The sequence below is a fragment of the Sceloporus occidentalis genome, unplaced genomic scaffold, assembly GCF_023333645.1.
Source record: "Sceloporus occidentalis isolate IW3139 unplaced genomic scaffold, rSceOcc1.0.p SCAF_94, whole genome shotgun sequence".
Taxonomy (NCBI): domain Eukaryota; kingdom Metazoa; phylum Chordata; class Lepidosauria; order Squamata; family Phrynosomatidae; genus Sceloporus; species Sceloporus occidentalis.
The window spans coordinates 844,094-872,054 of NW_028317074.1; the positions used below are offsets into that span (position 1 = coordinate 844,094).

General features: G+C 39.2%; 1 protein-coding gene across 1 annotated transcript in view; it reads right to left on the reverse strand.

Annotated features, from left to right (window-relative positions):
* LOC149284363 (GRB2-related adapter protein-like) overlaps positions 1–15,673 on the reverse strand; it is a 59,377-nt gene extending 43,704 nt beyond the window's left edge. Inside the window, exon 1 of the mRNA XM_089496790.1 lies at positions 15,596–15,673. Within this exon, the coding sequence (XP_089352916.1) occupies positions 15,596–15,673 (78 nt within the window). The remainder of the gene's footprint in view (positions 1–15,595) is intronic.
* Positions 15,674–27,961: the final 12,288 nt, after the last annotated feature.

Genomic DNA, 27,961 nt, shown 5'->3' on the forward strand with positions numbered 1-27,961 from the left:
GCAAATTGTATCCAAATTGTCAGTGTCCTCAGGGATTTATAATTTTATAACCAAGAAGCAACTCTCCTAAATTCTAATTTTTTACTTTATATCAGCCACTTCAGTGCCTTGATTTTGAAATGATAAAAAGTGAAACAGGCTGGTAGGATCACCAACCAAAGTGGTCAATGTAACCTGGTGCAAGAAGTTACTGAACTAAATGGTGAACCTGAGTTGAAGACTGAACCTGTCAACATTTGAATTTCATACTGAAAAAAGTCTACATAATATAACATAAAACATAAGAAAACAAACAATACATAGGATAAATCAGAAGGAATTAAACCATTTGGAATGTTATATAAATCCCAGCATCATGTAATTAATTGTATTCAACAAAGTATTGGAGTTCCCATGAAAAACATTATGCTTTTTATGTCAATGCCCTAGCTGAGGCTGGCACTTTACCTAACTGTATTTTTATTATGTGTCCTGCTATAGCTCCTAGGCGTAGGGATTGAAACGTACATTGACATATCATTTTTTGTTTTAAAGGATATTTTCCTTTTTGATGTATTTACCTGCTCCTGTTTCAGGTTGATCATTATTTGTTTTCACTTTAACTTACATTAATTTTTCATTTGGTGGGGTCTCCACCACGTGGGCAGACATGGACAGCATGAGTAAATGCTTTCAGTGTCCATGCACAGAGTCGTACTAACACCTGGAGCCGTTTAATGACAGTTGTCCATAAGCAGTGGCTGTGGTAGATGCTGTGAAAGTTACTGACCAGCATTTCCTAATGAAATACTGCTTCGACTAAAGGGAGGGAGGGCAGTGAGGAACTGCCCCTTTAAACTGAAGGAATATGGCAAAATGGTTACGAAATACACATATTCAGCCATTCTTAGCATTGACAGTATGACATGATGATGTATGTACAAAATATGAAATGTGACTGAAAGACTTTCTTTAAATGTTGAAAATGACAGGTAATTTTTCTGAGCTGAAAAATGTTTTAGAAAAAAAATGAAATGTTACTCCCAGATGAAAAACACCATACATATTAAATCGGAGCAAGTGAGCAAGCATGCTGAGATATGCTACCTGGCTACACCATATTACTCAGTAGATATAACACAGTAAATACTACACAGTGATCTGGATAAACAGTAAATGTTTATTTTACCTTTTTGGTAAATAGGGGAAATGTATATAACATACAAGACATGTATACATACGTGTTTTACATGTATGTGTGTTGTAGTGCTAAAAATATATTGACTTTAATTTCGCATAATAGTATGCTCTTTTTTTCTTCCTGTAATTGTAGACTAGGTCATGAAGCATTTAAAGTTAGCCCGAGATATGGTTGACGCTGACATAATTGGCTGACTGGGTTGTCCAATCCACCTTCGATTGACCAAAAATGATGCTGCTGAGGTCTGCATTGACCTCTTTATAAAGGGTCTGCTTTCGGGGAGATTTATGATGTACACAGCTGGCCCATTGACAGCCGCAGTGCAGGGCTAACTCCCCTTGGGCTTGTGTTTGTCAATGTGATTATGAACTGTTAATCACGCAGAAGAGCTTAGATGGTTTTGTGTTGTTGATCACGAGGACAGGCAGTTATCCACTTCTCTTCATTATCATGTTTATGATGTTCCTGACCGTAGATGGTGTCACTATTTATACTGACTATATATCAGATAAATGAATATGAACATTATCAGATATCTCCATCATCTTAAATTAAATCCCAAGCAATCACCAGTCATATATATTTTTTATGTTTGAAAAGCTTATAATTCCAATATAAGACCAATTTCTCTCCAAGATCCAGGTTTCAGCACGTATAGCTTAGATTCAACCAGGACAACCCACTTGAGGCAATGCTCTCCATTACAAGGTATAGTTAAGACAATAAAATGCTTATATTTATCTGAAAATGTTTTGACCACTCTACACTTCCAAAATATTTTATATTGTGAGATCTTTCTTAAGCTCTTGTGTCTGTGAATGCTGAAACAATAAATGTTGGGTTTTGTTGTGATTGACATTGAGTAAGGTCGGTCACTTGGGTTTATCTTCATATACCATGAATTCCAGTTAGGACTTTGACTAGGTTTAACTAGGCCACTCTAAAACCTTCATTTTATTTATTTTGAGTCATTCAGAAGTGGACTTGCTTGTGTGCTTCAGATCATTGTGCTGCTGCTTAGCACAACTGCACTTGAGCTTTAGGCCACATACTGATGGCCAGAAATTCTCCATTCAGGATTTTCTGGTAGGGAGCAGAATTCATGGTTCGATCAATTGTAGCAAGTCAGCCAGGTGCTCAAGCACAAATGCAGCACAAGACCATCACACTACCACCACCATGTTTGACTGTTCTTATTGTGGAATTCTGTGTTAGCTTTAATCCAGATGTAATGGGACCAAATGTTTTCCAAAATGTTCCACTTTTTGACTTATTGGAAGTCACAGAATATTATCCCAAAAGTATTGGGGGTCATGAAGATGTTTTTGGGCAAATGTGAGACAAGCCTTTGTGTTCTCTTTTGGTCAGCAGTGTTTTTTGCCTTGTAACTCTCACATGGATGCAAATTTTGCACAGCCCCTTTCTTATTGTGCAATTGTGAATACTGAATATTGAAGTAAATGAGCAGAAATACAACTCTCCTACAACGCTACCTTTAAAAAATAAACCACAAAGTGCTGAGCTAATGTCATGTTTCTGAAGGACAGTGACAAAGCACCCATCCCAAACCTTTTACTGATAAATAATGATGAATGTTTACTAAAAAACCCCCTACATTTTTAAATGTTTACTGTGTGAACTGTAAGGTATTGGAAGTTTAATGGCAACAGGGGCAAATGCCAAAGTAACTGCTGTCCTGAGATGCAGGTGGTCCAAACGCCTGTGTTTCTTCCCGTTGACAGCACGGTATAAGAAGGTTTACACAGTAAATATTGAATGTTAAGTACTCAATGCAGAAATCTATTCTTTATGATTATGTTTGATAAGCTTGATATTTTGTCACACAGCAGACTCATTAATAGGAAGTAAAGTTGCCCTTTAGGAAATAAGTCTGCAGGCAAAACGTAACTAACTGCAGGGTATGCTGAGCAATGCCGCAATCAAGATAGAATAAATGTTTCCACTGCAAATTACATTTTTTGTTTGTTAAGACTACAGTATTTCTTAGAATAAACTTACAGTAAAGGAAACAAAGTTTAGAAATTAAGAAACAAAGTATGGCATATACAATGGGAAACAGTGTGCCACAATCATATAAAATGAAACCATCCATTTGCTTGCTACAATTGTGTAGATTTACTGAAGTACGGGCTAAACTAAGTCTCTGGTTTCTTAGAATGCAGATGTATAGATGTAGAATACTTCATGTTCAGGTTTCTTTTATATAGTTTTTAATACTAATGGGAATAAAAGAGATGCGTTTAAAGGAGATCATATCTGTCACATCTGAGATAAGATTATAATTGTACCCAGTACCAAAAACTTTTTAATACACGTAATGTTATCTATATTTAATGTTTTGTTTTTAAATTATGCAGACTTATATGTTCCAGCCCTGGCATAGTCAGGACATTTCACACACATTTATCATGATTCAAAAGTGAAGATTGTATTAGGATCTTACTATGCAGGTTGTTGTAACATGCTACATGCATTCATGTTTGGGAACTGCTTCTCTGGGGGAGTGTGATATGAGTTGTTTCTTATTTCTATGACTCTTTAGTGCTCATACAGCTGTTCTTTCTGCTTTTTGTTCATTCTTATCTTTCTCAGTGCTACAGACATCTGGACCACTGTCTATTCCAAGAATACTGCACTGCTACCGCCCAGTCTCGACTATAAAAAGGTCTGTTGCCCAGGTATAAATTTGAAGGTTTCCTGGAATATCTGACTGCATATTCGTGTTCATGGCAGCTTTCAGTGGGACAGCCATTCTGTACTTTCGATCATAGGTGGGTTTCACCTGTGTTGCTAAACTAACCGAAGCCAAATAAAATTCTTACATAAATTCTGATATTTTTATATCTTTTGACATATTAAATTTAATTGCATGACTGGTGTTATGTTATTTCGGTATCTGAACTAGTTTGCTGACCTAAGGTATTTTCTGGCTTCAATCTCTGGGCAGGGAGGTAGTTTTGACATGCTTCTTACAGGCCCAGGTTCTGTCTTCTCTAGTCTTCTCTCCACATACTTCAAGTCCCTTTAGCTGGGTTAGGTCATCCATATATATGGATATATAACCATTTATTTGCAACCATACCCCCATAAGAGGGGTTGCTCCGGGCAGCCAACCATGTGCCTGCACTGTTTACCATATTGGTACGATTTATAGAAATTTTGTACAAATGTAAATCAGAAATAGTCAAGTATTTAAAATATGTTGTAGAAACAACATGGTGGCTCCCAGCAGCATAGCAGAACATGAAAAAGGCAGTTCTTATATCTTTATTATAGTGACAAGGGAAACAAACATGATCACTATCCTGTATATAGATCTACAAATGAGGACAAGGAGTAACCTTGATTCACCATAAAAAAGAATCTTTATGGTGTTATATCAGAATATTGTTAGCATCCATGATTATTTAACACCTGGTTCTCTTTAAACTTTGGGGCTGTACTCTATTAAATAAATGATGTAAAAAATGAAACTATGGGCTTTTCACACAATGATGGTGACCATACAAAGTGCCTCGAGATTTGGCCTACAATAAGCCTTGGGCTAATTTAGTAGTACATGTCATAAACTGGCCTCTGGTAATTTAGTATAAATCATACACTTGACCACAGTAGGGAAACTTATGATATAAAAATGTATAACTTGTAAAGATAAGGCATTCATATATTGTGACATATGAAAGGTGTTGGTCAGCATTTTGGGTAAGCCTTGTGCCTTTTGTCTAGCAATTTTTTTCTGGATTCTGCTAAGGGATTTTCATTAGTGCCCAGGGTAATTTAAATGATAAAAACAAACTAATACACTCATGCAATTCTCCTCTTTTTGTTTCATTTAGAAACTGACAATATGTAGAGTGCTGCTCAATATAAAATGGCGAAACTTCATGAGTAAACCTTGCAAATGTGCCATAAATTACGCTTTAGAACCCCACCATTGTTAGGGTAGGATTGACAATCTGGAGTTAAAGTGGATATGAAAAGTCTATGTACCCCTGTTAAAATGCCAGGTTCTTGTGATTTTAAAGAATGAGACAAAGATAAATGCATTTCAGAACTTTTTCCACCTTTAGACCCTTAACGAAATCCACGTACATGTACGGGGTCACAATGCAATGTGTTAGTGACAATGCCCATACATGTACTTGGTAGCGTTATTTGCCGTTGATCACAGCGTTTTTGCCATGATCGGCGGCATCTCGGTTTTCCTGGAAGCCTCACAAGTTTAAACAACAGACCAGTGATGCAAATCATTGGTCTGTTAAACACGCCCCTGAGCCAAATACAATTCTGGTGAGAGCCGTTCCAAGATGCGTCTTCATTGAGGCAAACCTGCAATGCCCCAGAGGGGGCTTCACAACCTCCCGAAGGGTTAAACAACAGACCAGTGATTCCGCACTCTTATACAGAAGTCCATTCACAAAACAAGCTGAGTTGTCAGTTTGATTAAAGAGCTGACTTGATTGATATGACCTGTCCACGGAGCTTGCAAGTCACCATGAGAGTGCTTGCAAGTTGTTCTTGACAGATGTCAAGGGCTTGGGAGCCGCCATGCAAGAACTTGTCAGTTAATTCCTAGATAAACCTGATGCAGATTTAAAAAATGAAACATAAATCTGGCCAGGAATCATCTTTAACTGAAACGTGCTTCCCAAGTGTTGCATTACGGCCAGCCAGTTAAAAAGGGATATGCTATTTTCTCTCTTTGTGGATAGTTGGGTGCTGAATGTAGTTAATTAATTCTTAATGAGCAAGCACCATACGCCAAAAACATTGGGTATTTCTAAACTCAGGAATACCATTACATAAGTTATGGTGGGTAAAAGGTGATGGAAACCCTTCCACTTAAATTTAAGGGGTAAATAGAAGTATTATTAAACACCCATCTACACACACCAGACAAGCCAGAAGGCTTGTTTTTCCCTCAGAAATCTCATGGTGCTTTCACAACCACAAGGGATTCTGGGTAGGCACATGCAAACAAGGTTAACAATTATCACCTTTGCCTCTATATCCACTTTATACATGGATTCCTTGAAAGTAATTGCCCGCTGTACAAGACAGCCTTTAGACAAAACTCAGAAAGAGGTACAATAGCCAGATCACCACTCATGGACAGCTGTTTCGTCCTTCATGGGACTCGTCAGCATGAGGTTGTGATACTGGCTTAATAGTATGAGGCTTGGGGTAACTAAGAAATACCATTACATAAGTTATGGTGGGTAAAAGGTGATGGAAACCCTTCCACTTAAATTTAAGGGGTAAATAGAAGTATTATTAAACACCCATCTACACACACCAGACAAGCCAGAAGGCTTGTTTTTCCCTCAGAAATCTCATGGTGCTTTCACAACCACAAGGGATTCTGGGTAGGCACATGCAAACAAGGTTAACAATTATCACCTTTGCCTCTATATCCACTTTATACATGGATTCCTTGAAAGTAATTGCCCGCTGTACAAGACAGCCTTTAGACAAAACTCAGAAAGAGGTACAATAGCCAGATCACCACTCATGGACAGCTGTTTCGTCCTTCATGGGACTCGTCAGCATGAGGTTGTGATACTGGCTTAATAGTATGAGGCTTGGGGTAACTAAGAAATACCATTACATAAGTTATGGTGGGTAAAAGGTGATGGAAACCCTTCCACTTAAATTTAAGGGGTAAATAGAAGTATTATTAAACACCCATCTACACACACCAGACAAGCCAGAAGGCTTGTTTTTCCCTCAGAAATCTCATGGTGCTTTCACAACCACAAGGGATTCTGGGTAGGCACATGCAAACAAGGTTAACAATTATCACCTTTGCCAAACTCAGGACAAATAGTAGAATCGATTTAGCAGGATTTTTTCATTAGTTTTTGCAGATGAGTAAAAGCTTTTTTTTTTTTTTTTTTTTTAAGTGAGAACAAGTCATTTTTTTAACAAAAAATCACCATATTTTATCTTTTTTTTTTATAGGGCTGTGCACAGGAGATGTCCTTGCAAATAACAGATTTGGAGGGCTTTTGCAAAGAAGAGTGGGCAAATATTGCCACGTCAAGATGTGCCATGCTAATAGACTCCTACCCAAAAAGACTGATTGCTGTAATAAAATCAAAAGGTGCTTCTACAAAGTATTAGTTTAAGGGTGTGCACACTTATGCAACCAGGTTATTGTGGGTTTTTGTTTTTCTTTTTTTCCCCTTAAAGATTTCAGTTTGTTTTGCAATTGAATTGTTCACATTAAAGGTGGAAAAAGTTCTGACATGATTTATCTTTGTCTCATTCTTTAACATCACAAGAACCTGACATTTTAACAGGGGTGTGTAGACTTTTTATATCCACTGTATATAATGATGTGGATGATGTTAGAATAAAAGCCCCCAGAGGATATAACCTCCAATGCATTCAAGAAATAGACTTTTTATGAATGGAAAAAAATCACCAGCGTATGCACTGTGGTATTATTCAAACTTGTCTCGTTGATGTAGCAGAGGGGAAATGCTTTAGACCCCATACCTAGACAGCATGAAACCGCTAATTGCACAAATCTGGATTTCTCCACAGTGATCCAAGGACCCTCTCTATAGACACATTATGTACGTGTATGTACTTTTGACCAAAAACCATGTTTGGGTTTATGTGGCTGTCAACTGTATGTTATCTTTTAAATATGATCTTTTCGTGTAAATACTTCTTTCTCAAACATTTTTATCCATATATATTGGTATTTCATGCTAATATCTTTTTCTGTCTTTTTTATGGTGATAAAAATAGACAATAGTAGCTTACCTCCTTTTTAACTATATTAATAAAGGTATGTTTTTATAGATATATATACCCCGCTAGTGAGGAGGCTGAATAAGTTTACCCTCTCATTTTCTTTATTAATCCAGCCACACAGTGCAGAACATGAATAGATCATGTTATATGCACTCCTAATAAGTATTTATGCAAACAATATCAGGTGGCAGCAAGGATTGACCCTTAAAAATGGAGGAGTAACTGTCCAAATTCCCAAATGCTTGGAAGTGCCCCAATTTCCACTCCCAGAGAAATTTAAGGTGTTTGAGGCTAGCCCTGCTTACATATGTTCATACCTGGGAACATCCAGGCTCTGGCTATCCTCCCTTTTTGGAATGCAGGTAGGCAGTTCTGCTAATGTCAGTTTCAGTAATGGCAGTCCTACTGAAAGCTGCCCATTTTTGCATGTGTAGTTGGTGGGGAGTGGGGGGCTCCTGTGACCTGAAGTTTCCGTGCGGTTACCCAGGAGCTCCACCCGGAGTCTCAAGGGAAAACCCAGAGAGTTCCCATGTATGTATCTGTAACTAGCCCCACCCACATATGTCCATAGGCCTTCCCCTTACAAAGCCATTTGCCCCAAAGAGGGAGGGCTGTGGGTAGCTGGAGCCTAGAAGTTCCCAGGTGTTGTAATGATCCCCCTTTGATTAATATATGGACCAGTGGTCCTCATTTAAAAAAAAAAAAAAGTATATTTATTTAGTTTTTGTTTATATTTTATTGTATGTGTTCGGGAAGAGGGGGAATCACAAGTCACTTCACATGCCCAAGGCGTGAAACTATGCAACTCGCAAACAACTTGAATGTAAAATGGTGGGCAACACAGGAATAACTGGCTAGGCTGAGGTATAAAATGTGCCTTGTTTTATTATTATTATTATCCTTTATTTATATAGCGCCAACAGTTTACGCAGCGCTTGTTTTTACTACTATCCATGCTATTTTTCCTAAGACTCTGAATTTCCATACACGCATTTGGATAATCAGTTGTTCTGTTTCAGAGAATGTCCTCTTTGAATTTTTTTCACTTTTGGGCCCCATAGGAAGAAAATGATGTGATTTGCGGCAGCTCAATGTAGGATGAAGCACGCTTCCAAAGCTAAAATTCAGAGATTTTCCCTTTCATTTCAGAGGCAGAAGAATTGCTGAGAGCCATATGCACTAAAAATATAAAGCTGTATTTCTGTATAGCAGGGGTTGCAACAATAACACATGAAACCACCCGTTTCCTGCTGAGTTAATTCTATTTTGCTACAAACACATTGTACAAATGCCTAAAAGGTTCAAAGACCATTTATATCACCATAGTGTCCTACGATGTCTCAAATGAGCTTTGTATTTCATTAAGTAACAGTGCTACATTAGATAATTAGTTTTTTCATTAGATAATGAGTTCTACATTAGGTTGATAATAATGTAATAGATGTTATGTGTTATATTATTCATAGGTGGCTTTCTATTGTATTACAGCTACGCTTTATTCTTTAGTTTTACTAAGAGAGAAATCCAGTGTTTTACTCATCAGAGGGCCATTAACTCCTAACTGCAATCAAAACACAAAATATACCGAGTTATAAAACAAACCAAAGCATATAAATCATGTAAAATGGCACAAAAGGGTTATAACGCAAAACTTATAAATGGCTTCATATTATTGCCCATAAAAAAGAATTTTGTTTACAGGTTTGTTGCAATTATACTGCAAACATAGAATTATATTTAATATCTGGAACCCAAGCATCTGGAATATTCCAGTATCCATACTGTGGATCCAGGAACACTAGAAATTATGTGGTATTATCACCTAAATAATCATCATCGCATATCAAGACAACATATTCCACAGCAATTTACAATACATAATTATATATGATGGGGTGACACATTTAAACAGGAGTTGTGGACTCTGAAGAGCCCTGATTACTTAGGACTTCCAATGTATGGGGGAAGTAGGAATTGAGACGCAGTGGGTGAATAAAACTAAAACGTAGTAAAGACTATATTTTGGGATTCAAAAATGACTTGATATCATCAGCTAAGGCCCCAAGAGGTTGCCGCATAGACAGTATCATATAAATTATTCAAACCCTTTTATTCTTGCAAGAGGACAGGATACGTTTAAGATTAACGGGACGGTCATGCCTGAACTAGTCATCATGGACAGTGGGCAAATGTCTGGTGCCCTCTCAGTCTTTCAATCACTGCTTGGGCGACTGATCCATTACTGTGCAACTGCATCAGTCTAGCAGGCTGATATCTAGGAGAAGACTGTATCGCATGGCCTTGTGCATCCGATTGGTGGCTGTGCATGATTTCTCAGGCACTGGCTTCAGAATGCTGTGGCCTATTTGCATCCCTAGTCCATTACTGTGGTAGATATATATATATATATAATATAGATATATTCTTGGTAAACAGTGAAACAAACTTTGTTTAGTGTACTAGTTGAATCCAAACCCCATTGCTAAAAGCAATATCCAGTGGCAGCTACAAACGGAACAAAATGTTGGTGTGTTTTATAAATAGAATTGATCCAAAAGTAGATTGCTTACACACAAAACATTAGTTTTGCAGTTCTGTTTTGGGAACCAGTTTACAAAAAAAGATGTGACTGAACTGGAACGAGCACAAAGAAGCACCACAAAGAATATCTATGTAAATTGGATGTATTCACTCAGGAAACTTTAGGGGTGATCTCATTAAAATGTGAAATATATTCAAGGTAAAATATATAGTCGTCCTAATGAAACTAATATTAAAGGTTATCATGTATGTTTTAGTGTACAAAAATGTTTGACATCTATACAATACAGACTCAATATGCTTTAAAGATGTGGACTGGAATGTCCCTTTAGGACATAGTAAAGCCAGCCCTGGTGTCTAGCGCATGGATAGGATTCCATCTTCAGAGCCATTGCGCCTGAGGCAGGAACAGAAAATCGTGCCCCCCCCCCTGTTTTTACAAAGGTTATTTTGAGGAAAATAGATAAAAAATAAGGACATTAATAATATTAGAACTGATTTATAAAGAAATGTAACTTAGCATGAGCAACTTTTATGTGACAAATTACAATCACCACAAAAAAAATACAATTTTACACAAACATAAAATACTCTCAGTATTAATCTGCATTTATTAAGATTGTATACAATCTTTAAATTGAAGAATTGCATTGTTTTTCATGGTAATTTACCCCCCAGAGATGTAACCATGTTTGAATACTTTTACTCACATTATAAGTGAGCAATGAATGTTTACAGAGGGTTTTCTCTATTATGAGAGGGTACACTATATCGGCACAAGTACCGAGACACCTGACCTTTACACCAACAGGGACTTTGATGGCATCACATTCTAAATACATAGACATTAATTTGTAGCTGGCCATCCCATTTGTAGCTATAATAGCTTCCATTCTTATTCGAAGACTTTCCACATGATTGGAGTGTAGAAAAGGGCCTTCCCAAACTGTTCCCACAAAGTTGGAAGCATAGCATTGTCCAAAATGTCTTGGTATGTCTCCTTCAGCTCACAAATGCTTTACTGGTTGAATGGGCGAAAATTCCCACAGAAACTCAAACACACAAAAAAAGAAAGCTTACAAACACATATGGACCCCACTGGACATGAAGGAACCATATACACTGAACTTGCATACACATACACACTTGCCACTACACACACATATTCACTACCCTTATACATGATACATATAATGATACTGTTACTCCTCGCACCCGCCAGTGTCAGAAACCTATGCTTACCAGGGCACGGTCTTCCTCTGGTCCTGCCGACATCAGAGGGGGCGTGGTTAGGCAGGGCAGGAGGCTTGCTGCAGTGATGTCATCGGAGGGGTGGAGCTTTGGTAAGGCAGTGGTGCTCTACCCTGTTGTGGTCTTCGTGCTTCAGTATCGCTGTGAGTTTGTTCCTGTGATTTTGACCATTTGCTCTCCTGACTTCCCTTCTGCTTAGCGATTTTGTACCTCTGCCTGTGTTGCCTGGTTATTGATTTGGCTCGTCTGACTACCCGCTCTGGTTTTGATCCCCGGCTTGTACGACTACCTGATTTATTTACCGACCTGGCTATCCTGACCATCCTGATTGTGTTAACCCCGGCATTGCTGAGTCATCTGTGTATCCTGTTCCACGCTGACTTCTACACCTTGCATTCTCAACTCATATCTACTATATCTGCTACACCTGGCCTCCTCACTGTTGGGGTCATCTAAGTCCTGGTTGCTGCTCTCGAGGGTCTCCTTTGGGAACGGTACTCCAGGTGGAAGAACTTCTGAGGTGAGTGCCCTGGTGATAGCGGTCGTGACAGATACATTATACATACATAAACTGCCCACACACATGCCTCCCCATAATCATACATATACACTGCCCTTGCACATGCCTACACAGAAATATACACTATAAGACATTTATATATATTAGGGCTGCAACTAACGATTATTTTAATAATCGATTAGTTGGCCGATTATTTTTTCGATTAATCGATTAATCGGATAAAAAAAATTATTATTTTTTTCAATTTAAAATAATGTAATAAAAAACGTACAATTTACACTTTCCTCTCTTTATCACAATGGCCTCTCTCTATTCAACCTTATTTTACTGACATAATAATAAGAGCTACAAGAACCCAAACACTGTGTTTCTCAAACTAGGTTTTAATACAAAGTTATTAGTAAATATTAATTCATATGTTAACTATTTTTCATATTTAATAAAAACTATGAGAAAAAAGCCTTGTTTAATTTTTTATTTACCAAACTGCCCCCGGTTATGCACATCTGACCCCCAGCTTGCCACTCTGCCCCCATATATGCCTTATACTTCTTATATGCCAGTGATATGCAACTGAGCCCCCTGATATACCTTTTACCCCCAGATATGTTTTATGCCCCCTGATATGCCTAATATCGATATGCCTTATACCCCCTATATGCCCTGAAATTCATAATACCCCCCATACACCACTATAACTCACCCATACACCACTCTGGCTCCTCCCCCTCCCATACATCACTCTGGCTCCTCCCCATCCCATACATCACTTTGGCTCCTCCCCCTCCCATACACCACTCTGCCTCCTCCCCCTCCCATACATCACTTTGCCTCCTCCCCCTCCCATATACCACTTTGCCCCCTCCCATACTCCACTCTGGCTCCTCCCCCTCCCATACACCACTCTGCCTCCTCCCCCTCCCATACACCACTCTGCCTCCTCCCCCTCCCATACATCACTTTGGCTCCTCCCCCTCCCATACATCACTTTGCCTCCTCCCCCCTCCCATACTCCACTCTGCCTCCTCCCCCCTCCCATACTCCACTCTTCCTCCTGTCAGCCACGGAGGTTCACAAGACACCAGGGAGCCGGGTGGAGAGGCAGAGTGACGTATGGGAGGGGGAGGAGCCAGAGTAGTGTATGGGAGGGTGGCTCCCATACACCCCTCTGACTCCTCCCCCCTCCCATACACTGCTCTGCCTCTCTACCCGGCTCCGTTACTGACAGGAACTTTCACTGCAGCTTCATAGAAGCCTCAGCGTAAGTGAAGGTGAGTAACGGAGGCTGTCTGTGCGATGCAGACCCCCACCGGCTGACAGAGAGGATGATCCTCTGTCAGCCGGTGGGGGTCTAAACGATGCGCACAGACAGCCTCCGTTACTGCCCTTCACTTACGCTGAGGCTTCTATGAAGTCAGTAACGGAGCCGGGTTATGTTTAACAGGTAGTAATATGTGGGGAATATGTGGGGAATATTCCCTAAAAACAGGGATCTAAGGTCACCTTACTGAAATGATAAAAGTCATACTGTAGGACTGTAGTTTGTCTTTTCTCCAATGTGGTTAATTCACATTCTATCATGTAAAAAGCTATGTGTAAAAAATATTCTAAAAAATAAAACCCATGAGAATTATGCAAGTACACATATATTTTCCGGAGTAATTTTGAAACAACTTTGCATTGGAAAAGTTCACCTGGATCTGACCTACACAGATGGTTTTAATTTCTCCTCGTAGTGGTTGAACTGTTTCTCAGTTTATTTTTAAAAATAGGCTTCTTACAAATGCATTAAGTTACAGTGAGCTGTGACAAGTTAGGGTCACTAGTTCTCCTTCAGTGTTTTGTGTACTGTCCACTTAAAAATACAACTCAGGTTTGAGTGGGTAAAGCTAAACCAAACCATTTAATTTTGTCTTATAGATAAGCTATCCCTTTCAAAACAAGTACCCTTTGGGTCTGAAGTACAATGGGAAAGCCTAAACCTATGATTTATCTGTGAATAGCCACAATAGCTCTGCCACCTGATGCATTACAGGAGCACCCCAGCTCTCTCCTACGTATGTAGTGGTTACAATGTGATACAACTCAAGCTTTCTGCAAGATATGCACTGCCTATCTGTCTGATGCCCAGACTTAGTCATCTTACAGCTGCCGTGTTAGTCATAGACATAAAACGGAAGCCACATACTTGATTCAAAAACCACAGCCTCCCTGCCTCAACCGTCTGGTTACTTGATAGAGCCATCAAAAAGAAAAAGTCAGACTACCGTACTTGCTTTAGACTCTTGGATGTACACATTACCATTATCCTTAACCTTTATCAACATCAAAACCTGTATACAATAACTGGACAAGCTATGTACCTGCAAATTATAGGTTCCTCTAATAATTACACTCACCATGCCATGGCTATCCAAGTATTATAGTGTCTTGCAGATTGCAAAGTGTCTTGCAAAGCACTTAACTCAAACCTAACCTACAATACATTCACTAGAGCCATACAAACCAGACTGGGGAAATCTATGTCCGATTTAAGAGCCGGAGGAAAGAAACAACTTACAAGACATTACCAAGTTATTAGTCACATTCGCTTTTACTTTGGCAACCTGTTCTTCCAGGTTCCACAAGAAAAACATGACCCTTAATGTTTGCTCAAGTTTCCTCTATTTGCTTCTGACCCAAGAAATTTGGTTCAGAAATATATGAGATTCATCTCATTGGAATTTAAAGCTGGCCACAAAATTGTAAATCTATTGCGTATGTATTGCTGAATCCCAGAGATTCATAAGCAGTACAGTTTTTAACATTAGGCTTTCAATCAGGCACAATGAAATAAAGACTTTAGAATTGCCTATAAAACCAAATGTTATTGGTTTCTTACATTCATATAGGTCACACTTAATATTAGTGCCTCCACCATTATTAACCACATTCATGGGGATATGATTAACCTTTACAAGTGTGTTTAAGGTCAATACAAAGATCTTTTTTAAAAATCTCTTTATAAGTCGTACTGTCCAGACAACACATATGCATCCCTTAAGATTGAAAGAAGGGAACTTTTGTTTTAAACATAGAGAAGGTTTCCTATATGTTACTGTGATTAAATTGTGGAATTGACTGCCATCTAAAGATATTTTGGCAAATTCTACTAATTTATTCAAAAAATGGTTGGATGTTTTTCTAGGTATGAAATGCATAAATGGTTATCACAAGGAGAATGTTTTCCCTTTGAGATTACATTACTATCTCAGTGGGGTATATTTAGCTTCTTCTGGATCAATTAATTAACCATATAACTATATATCCTTACTCACCTTCAGCACATCCCCCTTTTTAAAGCTCAGCTCATCCTCTCCTGAGGCAACAAAATCATACATCGCTATGGCCTCCATCTTCCTCTGTGCCAGGCACATAAGATGGATATAAACAGTCTCTGTAAAAACAAAGCTTGATTCAGTTTAATTTGTTAAATGTAATTTAGACTGTCTATCATTACTGAAAACTGTGTGAAACTTTTTTCTCATGAAAACAAAATTATGTTGAATATAGGAAACTTTTTTTAAATGAATACAATGAAAAAGCAGAAGTATGTACATATGAGTATATGATATGCCAATACAAATTACTGTCAAATAATATTGTTATATTAATAATATCAGGTTAGGTTGCTTGGCATTTGTTTTCATTGGTTTCAAACTATTTGGTGGTTTTGGGTAACACAGGGTTTTCATGCTATACTTCTACTGCAAGGGGTACAAGATGTTTGGGGACTTTTTATTGGCATTTTGTTGAATAATTGTTTTGTTTTTATTTTTTCACCTTTAAAATGCCTCCCAGGAGCTATTTTAATACATGGATACATTTTCTATGTTGCTGACAAAGGGATGTGGGTAAGGCTTGTATCACCCCTGTCCTACCATGTATAGGATGAGTTAGGAAGAATTTTTATTTTAGTAGTAGTATTTTATTGATACTTTGGGATTGATTATTATTGATTTGGGATTAGGGGAGGGGGTAAACCCACAAGTCACCTCGGAACCCCCTGGCAATGTGAAGTGAAACTTACTAATTGCTGGCTTTTTTCCTTACTCCTGTAGTTGACTATATGTTGGGTGTATTTGTGAGTGGAAATCTGAGTTGGCTTTAGGGACATAATACCATTGTCAGCTGGTCTACTAGGGATTTAACGTCCTGAAGTTCAACATGTTTCTAGTCTTGCACACCCTTAGCTTTCTTACCAAAGGTTCCTGCAGTGGATCACAGAACCAAAACATAAGACAGGCTCTATACGGCCATATTATTGTTCTATTCACCTGCTTTCTAGCAAGTTCTATTCAGAGATTCAAAACGTTTCCCTTGTCAAGGCCATTGAAAAATATATCATGTAAGCTTGTCTAAAAGTTTCATTAGACACTGTAACCTTGTAGCACATATACCCATCACAAGGTTTCCTATACTCTCCTGTGCCTAGTCAACTACGGACTCATCTGTTTATGGCCTTTATTGCAGACCTTTTACCTTCCTGTGATTCTTGTGATGGTGGACAGGTTTTCAAAACAAGCCCATTTTGTGTTGCCTGTTAAATTGCCACCAAGTTAACATGAACTCTACAATTTACCTGCTCAATATTGAGCCATTTCAGCAAAAGTGCTCGAGCTTAGGAGACGATCAACAATCTTATAAAGCAGGTAGTTGCTGCCATTTTGCGTATTGCGTATGTTGTCTTTCTGGGTAGAGATCACATGTGGACCCTGCAGCAGTTTTCAGTGTTGCTGAATGCCTCGACATCAAGGCATTATAGCAACACTGGTTGGAAGAAGAAAGCTATCCTAGCCCAGCCAACCCCATGATGTGCCAGGCACATCAATTGCCATCAAGAGGTTATTAGATAACACAGCCAGGTAGCATGTTGCCTCTGTATTGTGGCTAGTGGTAACATATAACTGCACAGCATGCAAGTTTAAGTGAAGCCAGACATTTGAATCATAGGTATAAGTAGGTGAGAGTGAGTGGCATTCATGGCAACTTCTGAGCTCCGGCTACCCGGAGCCTTCCCTTGTGGGACCCGCCAGGACTGCCCACTGACGTCGGGGGCGTTCCCGCTGATGTCAGTGGCGTTCCCCCTGACATTGCGGGAAACACCCCCATTTAAAGGGGAAATGGGCGGGGAGCAGGGCGTCAAGACTCGGAGCATTCGGGTATTGACCCGGAGAAGTCGTGAGTGTGTTTGTTTTTATTCTTGGAGAGCAAAAGGCATGTGCTAAGGGCATAAAGGCATTTTGCAGGACTAATAATGACCTATGCTAACAGTTTAACAGTTGAAGAACAGCTGTAGCACTGCAGCTAGCCAGTCTTAGTGTAAAAACTTAAATACCATGCTATTATATACAGCAACTATTTCTCGATGGGGTATCCTGGTGCATCCATTTAGCTGCAATGGGTTACAAAAATAAATCGCAAAGCATATAGTATCCGGTCGTTGGTTACAAGCAGCTGTGTCACTGAATCTGTGTCACTGGAGAATTTACTTTAGCTTTTTATTCTGTACTCAATTTGCTCCAAAAATGTTTTAAAAACCTTGTCTTCTTTCATTATGGGATAAATATCTTTGTATGAGCCTGGAGGCCTAGCAGTAATCTAGCCCAATGCCTGGTGCCTGATTAAGAAACCATTACTAGCTTCTTTTATTCTCTCTTTTCCCCCTTTCTCGCATGACTTATCCAGAAATGTATTTGTGCTCATTTGTGTATCTGTGCTCATGAGGACAGTCGGATCTTTCCCCTGGCTTTGATTAAGAGGCTGAGAAGAGAATGGTTAATGAGCCCGCTGTAACGAGTGCTGATCAGCTTGCTCTGAAAACCTGATGCGTGCATGCTCTACTGAATCCTCAATGTTGAAGCTGAAAATGAAAGATTAAAAGAGGCGGGTTTATACAACACAAAACTAAGCCTTTTGCTCCTCTGTCTGAATTGTCCTGCTAAAAGGCCCTGATATCAGATCACTTGTGATTCTAGAACGATGATGAGAGTCCTTTATATTTAAACACTCAGCTCCAAATATCTCTGTGTATTTTCCCCCCAATACTGGGGTCCTTATTAGACTGGGAAGGAAAACTTCATTATAGTGTATCACTGTATTTAAGACAATGTCCTACAAATCTGAAACAACTACTTTGCCACTAGCCTGCTGTAGAGTTAAGCCATCAATGTCTATGCCTCCTCTAGCAAGGGTAATAACTTGATGGCATATTTACACCTACATTACAAGACATTTTTTATAATAATAATAAATGTCATAAAGCATTACCCGCTTCAGGCTTTACATTTCTGTGTGCAACAGATCAAATAGACATTAGAAGTTCTAATAGACGTTAGAAGAGCGACTCTCCATTCACTGGAACTGAAACCCAACAATTTGCCAGTCAGGAAATATCCTCATGGTGTGGTTGGCAACAAAGATTCAAAGCCAAACATAGATGACAGTGAAAGGTTGGGTAAGCTCCAGAGGATAAGCAAAGAGAGCAAGATGGTTGACAACTAGAAGTATCAATCAGAACAATGTGTGGTTCATGCATCTGCCATCATAAAGTATCAGAATAATGCAAAAAAGTAAGTCATGTCAAACAACAACGTTGCAGGGACCATTGAATTTAAACAGCAAAATCACGTTGTTAATATGTACTGTATATGGCTATATGAATGTACAATGTTTATACAATGAGATGGACACGTTTCTACTCATTTCACCTAGTGATCAAAAGCCTCCATTTGACATGTTTAGGCAACATACTGTATTTATGTAAACGTCTAAAGACATATGAGAAATTAAAATCCCCCCAATATATAAATACCCCTCTTAAATGGATGCATGTAGAAAAAAACAAAACATATATAGTGTAGTATGTCTTATGCAATGTATAGATGTAGCTAGTAACAAGACAGACCCTTACAGCAAAAGGGGCATCACCATGCAGCGTGCAATACTTTCAATACCTATAAAGTGCTTTTTAGACAGCCTTCTTGTTTTCTGCTGTATTGAGAAAAGCAGTTAAATGTGCCAGTAAATATTGACATAGGCAAGGAATGCATCATCCCTTATAAATTGTCTTTAGAGAGGACATGCTGGAAGCATATCCTCAGTGTTCCCTGAAGCCCAATAAGGCACCTGTTCAGCTTGGCATATACAGCCAGCTGCGTAATGAATATTAATTACGTGGCTCAGGTGGCCAGCCTGTCCCTTTTACTCTGTGAGTCACCATGAACAAGTTGCTGTTCTGACAGTCTGAGATAAACCTGGACAAGCACAAGTGCGTGAGCCAAAAACAATCATGCAACCACGGCAAGATTTCTGAAAGGCGATAGACGGCAACATGTTATAGTAGTAAAATGTCTACATGAAACATTAACTCTTACTTACTGAAATAGGGAAAGCAGATCACATGTTCACCTTACAGGAAAACTTGTAAACATGTTCTATTAATTCAACTGACAATTGTTTCTGCACATATGGTAAAATCCCAGCGTACAGAAGTAGCTAAATGACCATGCATTAAAGGGACACTCCAGCCATCATATGCACTTTTCAGCATATAACTAAGAGGTCAGCCAGTCAGCTCCAGTGAAGATCAAAGGGGTCTAACGATATGCCCTTGAACATGCATGTTAAGGCTCCCATTGAAATCTTCGTACTACAGAGAAGGCAGGCAGCTTGTCCCTAAGTTAAGTATCTTGATTTTTTAAACTTTAATATGTACTCTTAGCCAGTGGCGTCAGCAGAGGGGGCCATGGCCCCCCTACAGCATGCTGTGCCCTACCGTGTGCCTCCCCGTGCTTTTTTTTTTTGTCCAGCCGCCTCGAGGAAGCACTGCTTGACACAAAGGAGAGAGAGGGGCGCTAAGCGGTAGCTCAGGAATAGGTTTTCAGCCACCGCTCGGCGCCCCCACTCTCCTCCGCGAGGCCTCTGTCTTCAGTGTCTTGGTCGCAGTGCTGGCATTTCATGCTGAGCGCCGGAATATGAAGTCATATACCGGCGCTCAGCAGTGAAGGGGCGAGAGTATACCTGCAAATATAGGGTTTGTATGTCTTATTCAGTTGATCAATACCTGCAGTGCTGTTTCCATGTGTTGTTTATTTGATCTATATCCTCAGTGCTGAGTTTACATGTGATTTCCAATTGATCTATACCTGCAATGCTGGGTTTGTGTATTCTGTTGGTCCATATCTGCTATTCTATGTTTCCATACCTTATTTATGTATACCTACAAATAAAGAGTTTTTATGTCTTATTCAGTTGATCTATACATGCAAGTGCTGTTTACATGTGTTGTTTATTTGATCTATACCTGAACTACAGGGAGTTACGAAAAGAGAGGTGTGGTTTAGTGAATGAGGGGACAAAGGGACTCTGGGGAGGATAGACTGCACTGACTCTCAGTCTTCCCCTAATATATTATTATTATCTTTTATTTATATAGCGCCAGCAATCTACGCAGCACGTAATACAATACATATATTCAAGGGGTATGACAAGACGAGAATTGACAGACTAAGACAAACCAATAGTTAGGTGGAGACAGCCCTGGTCGCAAGCTTACAATCTTGAGGGAATGGGGTGACAAACATAAGGCACAGAGAAAGGGTGAGAGGTAGTGTGATGGTTGTATCAGTGACAAGGAAGTTCTAGCAGCTAAGATGGTATGCTTCTCTGAAGAAGTGGGTTTTTAGATGTTTCTTGAATGTTGGGAGGATGGTGAATGTTGAAGGTTCGGTGAAAGTAGATTCCAGAGATATGAGGCAGCCCGAGTGAAATCTTGCAGACGGGAAAAGGAAGAGGTGATAAGTAAGGAGGAGAGCCTTAGCCCATGGGAAGAACGTAAGGATCGAGTAGGAGAGTATTTGCTTATGAGGGCAGAAATGTATGGAGGAGCAGTGTTATGGAGGGCCTTATATGTTAGTACCAGGATTTTAAATTCAATTTTAAAGGTATTTGGGAGCCAGTGGAGGGTTTCACAGAGTGGGGAAGCAGAAGAGGAGCGGCGTGCAAGGAAGATAAGCCTATCAGCAGCATTTAGGACAGACTGTAGAGGAGAGAGACGAGACAGTGGAATGCCAACCAGAAGAGTGTTGCAGTAGTCAAGAAGATAAATAAGTGAATGAACCAGAGTTTTAGTGGATTCTTGGGTGAGGAATGGGCGGATGCGAGAGGATCTGGCGAGGGACTGAATGTGAGGGATGACCCCAAGGCATCGGGTCTCATTGGAGACTTTTGTTTGTTTGGAGAGCTGTTTCAGTAGAGTGAAGAGGTTTGAAACCAGACTGTAGAGGGTCAGGGAGGAAATTAGAGTAGAGGATGTTAGTAAGGCGAGTGTACACAATCCATTCAAGCAGCTTAGAGGTAAAATAATTTCCCGGCACACACAACCATACCTGGGAACTTGTGGGCTGCGGCTACCCAGGGCCTACCCTTGCGGGACACGGCCAGGACTGCCTACTCACATCGTTGGGCAGTCTCGGCATCTTCGGGGTGTTGCCAATTATGTCACTTTGCATTCTCGCCAGCATCAGTGGGCGCTCCCACTGACATTGCGGGGAAACACCCCATTTAAAAGGAAAATCGTCCAGGGAGTGGGGCATGTCAGGACCCACTCCCACAACCCAGAGGATTCGGTTGTTGACCCATAGAACCAGAGTTCCCAGGTATGCTCATGACCCTGTGACATCATTTGCATAAACACTGTCCTCTAACATGGAACAGTGTTCGGCTCACCGGGATGCGGCCTACTGGGGAGCTGTGTGTCAACTCCAGCAGGGTGTCGAGGGACCTTATGGCTGCAGAGGTAAGTCCTAACACTACAATGCTTATACATTTTCTAAGATGTTAGAGAGCCTCTGTCCTAGGCAACTGCTCAGTCTGCAAATCCATCCTTGCTTTGACACATTACATAGGAAAACCTGCAATCTGAATAAATCATTTTTTTCTGACCCACAGAAAGTTAGACATGAAATAGATTGGATCATGAAATTGTCCGAGGAAGGTTTTTTTTTTAATAATTTTTAGGTAAGTACCCGTGAAATCTTCAGTCTGTGGGAAAAATTGTTTTAACTGTGATTTTCGTGTGCTATTTTATACAAACTCTGTTTATAATAAAGCATTACTGACCTTTTCAGCTACCAAATTTTAAACTGTACTTTAAATTCATGAAATACAGACATAAATGCTGCTGATAAATGCTCATTGACAATTACCTACTATGTTTGAAGTGATGAACCTCGGCATTGATCTGTAACAGGCAGTGGTGCCTAAACAACTCCTCAGGAGACTATTTAAGGTATGGCTACACATGAAAATTTAAAAGGTTGGCATACATGTAATTAGCACGTGCTCCTAGACAGTGCCCATAGTGCTTTCTTAAGTAGTCATGTATAAACATAATCAGTGCTAAGGATAAAGAACAGCTACGGAGGGAAAGAACGGGACGGAGGGGCCCCATGAATGAAGTGCAGGACGACGTACCCTGTTATGCCAGGTTAAAGGGATGACAAAGCAAAATTTGGGTCATGAAAGGTTTAATACATTTTGTGGCATGTGCAAGGCCGAATGGGAGGGGGTAATTGTGCCTCACTGAAGGGTATATATAAAGCGGGCATATGGTATAGGGGCAATTAATTTTAAAATAATATTTTCTAACCCACCCCTCTCCTCCCCTATGTTTTGGCATCAGCTGGGTGCCCAGGTTTGAGGCTGGTACGGTACAGGAGTTAACCATCTATAGGTATGGTTACTTGTGGTGCACAGAGGTGCAGGACACTCCAGGGGCATTTGCCCCTGTAAATTGTATGGTCATGTGGCTAGGGGACGCTGGCAGTTCCAGCAGAGATACAGGTGGAATACGCCCATACCAGCTGGTAACTTACTTGTTATTGTTTTTTCGTTTTGACGGTAAACTGTTTATATACTGTGTCAAAATGTGTTTGGCTAATGAATGGTTAAGCTTATAAATTATGTTAAAACATTAATAAAGGTTGAGTGTTGTGGAGCTGCGGTAATATGTGGTCAGCGCCACAGACAAATAAAAAAATCCACAGCTGACATTTAATAAAAGTTTTAAATAAAGAAGTGTCTCTTGTGTTATTTAGAGGAGGGGGGAGCAGAATAAATAGTTTGAACAGGCAGATTTTCAGAACTTAACATTATGGCAATAAATGATAATGAAGCAGGGCCTCTGGGGAGCAGGCTTTGGTTGTCTTGTGGATTCTTCCCTGCGCACCTAGAGTTCCTTGGTTCATATATTTTCTATGCCCATGACAGAATAACTGTTTACATACTGTAGCTATGGCATGCTGCTGTAGGTTTTCTGTGACAGATACACAGCTCACAAATATACTGTTATAAGGGTAAAACGTTTGTGCAAGACCTCCTTAGACACTTCCCCTCAGATCAATTTTGAGAAACCTGATTCAGCCACTGTGTACTCCATGCATATGCACAAACGCACAATGCTGTACCGTCCTCGGTACTTTACCCAAATGTACTATCATGAAACAAATATGTGTTATTGGAACTTTACCAAACGTAGTATTTGTGCCAATATGACATATTCCGCATTAATTAAATGATAGCTGCACATCACCAACTGTTGCTTAGTTGCTTTTTTATAAATGTGTTACAGCTGGAATCCTACTTTGAATAGAGAAAACCACAGTTATGGTTATATTTAAGCCCTGACAAGTAAAGGTGCCATGAGTATCATTACAAATGTATTGCATAGTTTGAAATAGTGTTATGTATAGTTCAGTATCACATGCCTGCTCAAAACTGTCTCTCTATAAAGATATTGAGTATAAAGTATTTAGGGCTTCAGTTACAAAATATAAATACATTACATAGACATTCTGGTAGTACTAAGTAGTGCTGGTTTTTCAGCAGCATTGCACCAGTAGAATAGAATCCCACCATGCTAGTTGTCGACTTGATAAATTAAGTGTGGCCAGTCCTAGAGTACTTGCTTTGCCATCTACTTAAGGATGTGTTTTAGGCAGTAGCTAAGGTTTTTCTTGTGGTTACTCGCCTTTTCTAGACCCAGGCTTCTCAAGTTCTCATAAAGAATAGGCTGAACAGCATCATTATCTTTTCCCACTAGCACCATGAAGGAGTTTACTACACACAGGCACAACATAGCACCCATGCAACAGAAGCCTGTAAAAGCCTGTTGAGGTTGAGCAACTTTCCAGATAATGGTCTACACCTTTTAAAAAAAAACCAAAAAAAAACCCCACACTGCATTAGAAGAAATAAAGCTAAGCAATACATTTTCGTTTGTTAAAAAAATGTTTGGAAATTATGCAGCTTTTATCATTAACGTACACTTTTAAATGGTTATGAGAGATGAGCACTATAAAATGACAGACACCATAATGTTATGCTCAATTAACGAGGATTAATCTTGTTGCCATTTTTACCATGTTTGTTCAATCATGATCCCCCTTTTGCATGTACACAAATTATACATTGTTTAAAGACTTTTTAATCCATATCATTCTCCATATAATTAAATAATGATATATTAAAAAAAGGAGAATGATAATTCTTTATTTTTTTAAATTTTACTTATGATTTCTTCTGCAGATTAAATACAATTGCTACCCCCCACACCCATTTATGTTGATCCCCAAAGTACAGTAATTTTCCAAATGGATAGTTTTGTTCATGTTTTGTAATGGGGGAAAAGTACCCGTACTTTTTATTACGGTATTTAAAAAAAAAAATCTTTGTGGTAAGTGCATGTTTATTTTATATTTCTAGTGGGTGAGGTACAAGATGTTTGGACACTAGACAATACCTCTTATGATGTCATAGTGACATAACTAGGGTATATATAAGTATTTAAATGTTTTTAAGGTTATTGTTATTTGTCTTTTTAAAAAAAAGAGAGAAATGTACTCCATTCCATGTGATCAATCAGCATAAACATAAGAGATGAGGCTCTTGGATGTTAATAGATCAGTTGTGTATCTCCCAGGAAACATCCACCAGTGCAAAACACCTGGGACTACCTTACTAATACTCCTTTGGGCTATTTGCAGGGCCGGCCCGACAATGGAGCCGAGTGGGGCAACCGCTCCATGTAAGTACAAGGGGGGGAGGGTAGATAAGGGGGGCCGGCATTTTAAAATTCGCCCCAGGCGGCATTTTGCCTTGGGCCGGCCCTGGCTATTTGGGTCAGTTTACTGAAGGCCTAAGTGTAGGTCCTAAGAGTTTCAAGGAATTAAGGCAGCATGGACTTTCAAAACACCCACTGAGCAATTTATTTTATGTTCACAGAACCAGAATTCCGAAAACAAAATATAGAGACAGACTCACACTGAGTGTACAGCATGCTAAAGTATTCACACTATAATGGCTGAAACAATCCACATATGTGTCAACAACTCAAACGAATCTGTGTGTGTCAACTGCGTTCTATTTTGGATCACAGCTTGGATGTGAGCATGTGTGGCAGTCTTCTGAATTAACACCAGAGGGTATCGTCTGCACGAATGGAACACATCGACAAAGCTTGTAACGAGTAAAGCAATGTTATTTTGCTGTAACACGGCCGATGTAATGAGTTAAGTGAGTTACAGGCCATGCATTCTAGCAAGGGTCAGTACCAAGGGATAGTTCGAATTTCTCGGCTGAAAATGAAATTCACTTATGGAGGGTTTATAATGTACTGAAGAAAAATTATATAGTGCAGACTACAGGCCTCTTTGTCAAATCCTATGTTTTACATTTTTTATTACTGTGCACATAATAACTCCATGTAATGGCATTTACAAATTAAAATATACACAGGAAATCCATATTAGTTATCAAGGGAAACTTCCTGTTTTGTGACTCTAATAGCTTGTAGGGTAAAGAGAAAGGTAGAGACGTCATTACAAAAAGAAAAAGAATTGTTTTAGTTTTACCATTGAATTATTATTATGTATTGTTTTATATAGCGCCATCAAATTCCATAGCGCTGTACAATGGGAATTCAGAGATAAAATGTGTACGTTTTACCATTTTTTGGTTTCAAAAAAAATCTCAAACCCCATTTGCTTCCTCATGAATTTCCTCACTGCCTTAACCAAATATTACTACTGTTTGAAAAACGCAAGTTACACAAACTATAAATTGTTTAACAAATGAATTGAATATGCTAAATCTCAGTCAATCCTTTTAAAAGTAAAGCCAAAAAGAATAAAAAAAAAGTTCTAGATATTAAAGATGATTTAATGATGAAAACATTTTCTGACTAGAGAAAAAAGACCATTAATTTGCAATGGGCTTTATTCAAGTTATGAGAAAAAACGGTAATTGTAGGCAGCAACGTACACAATACCATATTCACAAGAGGACAGAACCTGTAAATGTTAGATCTCCATAAATGTAATAAAATTCAAAACTAAAGGATATAAACTAAGACATAATGATATTTTAAAAGTACACTGTGAACAGGCTAAGATTTAAATTTCTCCAATTGCTCGTATATGTGTATGGAATAAAATGTCTCTAATTTTATTGCCTTGCTTCTATATATATCACTATGTTTTAGCAAATTTGTAGCATCATCTTAGATGATGACAGATCTTAGTATGTGGCTGAGCTTGTCCTTTCTCACTCACATGAATAAGCCTGGATCCCTGTCATCTTGGGCCATTCCTGCTGTAATTAGAACATGGTGTTCACTGGAATCTCACCAATAGGGGCAATATCGCATTAAATAAGGCACTGTTGTGCCAAAGCCACCACACTTCACAAATCCTAAAATCCTGACAGTTGTGATGTGTACTGTGCAAGAGTTAGAGGTCTGACTTTAAACCATTACACGAACCTGCATGTATGTTGACAGATAGTATAGATGGAGCACCGACAGTTCTCTGTGCGTCAGCGTAGTGTCAAAGAGTGCTAAATAGACTACAAGAAAGATGCACTCATAGAGCAGTACATGTTTCACAAGTTTGAAATAAGAACATTTGCTCAATTATGACTGGCATATGGCATGCTGAATGTGACTATTCCTTTGGCAATCACTTTGAAAATGAGATGTAACCTCTAACCACCTCTTTACTCCATAATCACCAATATTCCATTGTTCGGTGACATCTGTTCACAGGAACCGCTTTGGTTTCACTCTGGTCCTGCAATGCTGCTGAGAATAATTGAGGTCACGCAGACCATCCAAGCTGTGTGAGCTGGCCAAAATGCGACAGCCCCTGGGAAGGGTGGGAGCAGCTTGTAAATAGTGGTTTAATTGATTTTACAAAGCATCTCGCTGCCTGGCCTGTCTCCAGAATGATCAGCTGGCTCTTAGACACCTGTGCAATGCAGGTGTCTCCTTTACAGGAGAGACATATATTACAGAAGAGACAATTACAGATGCATTTTCTATACCCTTCATAGCGTGACTGTTTGCAGAAGTGTAAAAATGGCATTGGTGTTTTTATTTAACATCAGCAAAACGAATTCTGCAATCTGTGTTATATAAATATCCTTTCTATCATCTCCACAGAGAAATACTAATACTCTGCATGGCTCATACATACAGTATATATTACAATATACTGTATGTATATTGTTTATTACAATATACATACAGTATATTGTAATAAAATTACAAGCTAAACAAAACAGCTTCTTTTCCTGATGTTTATTTC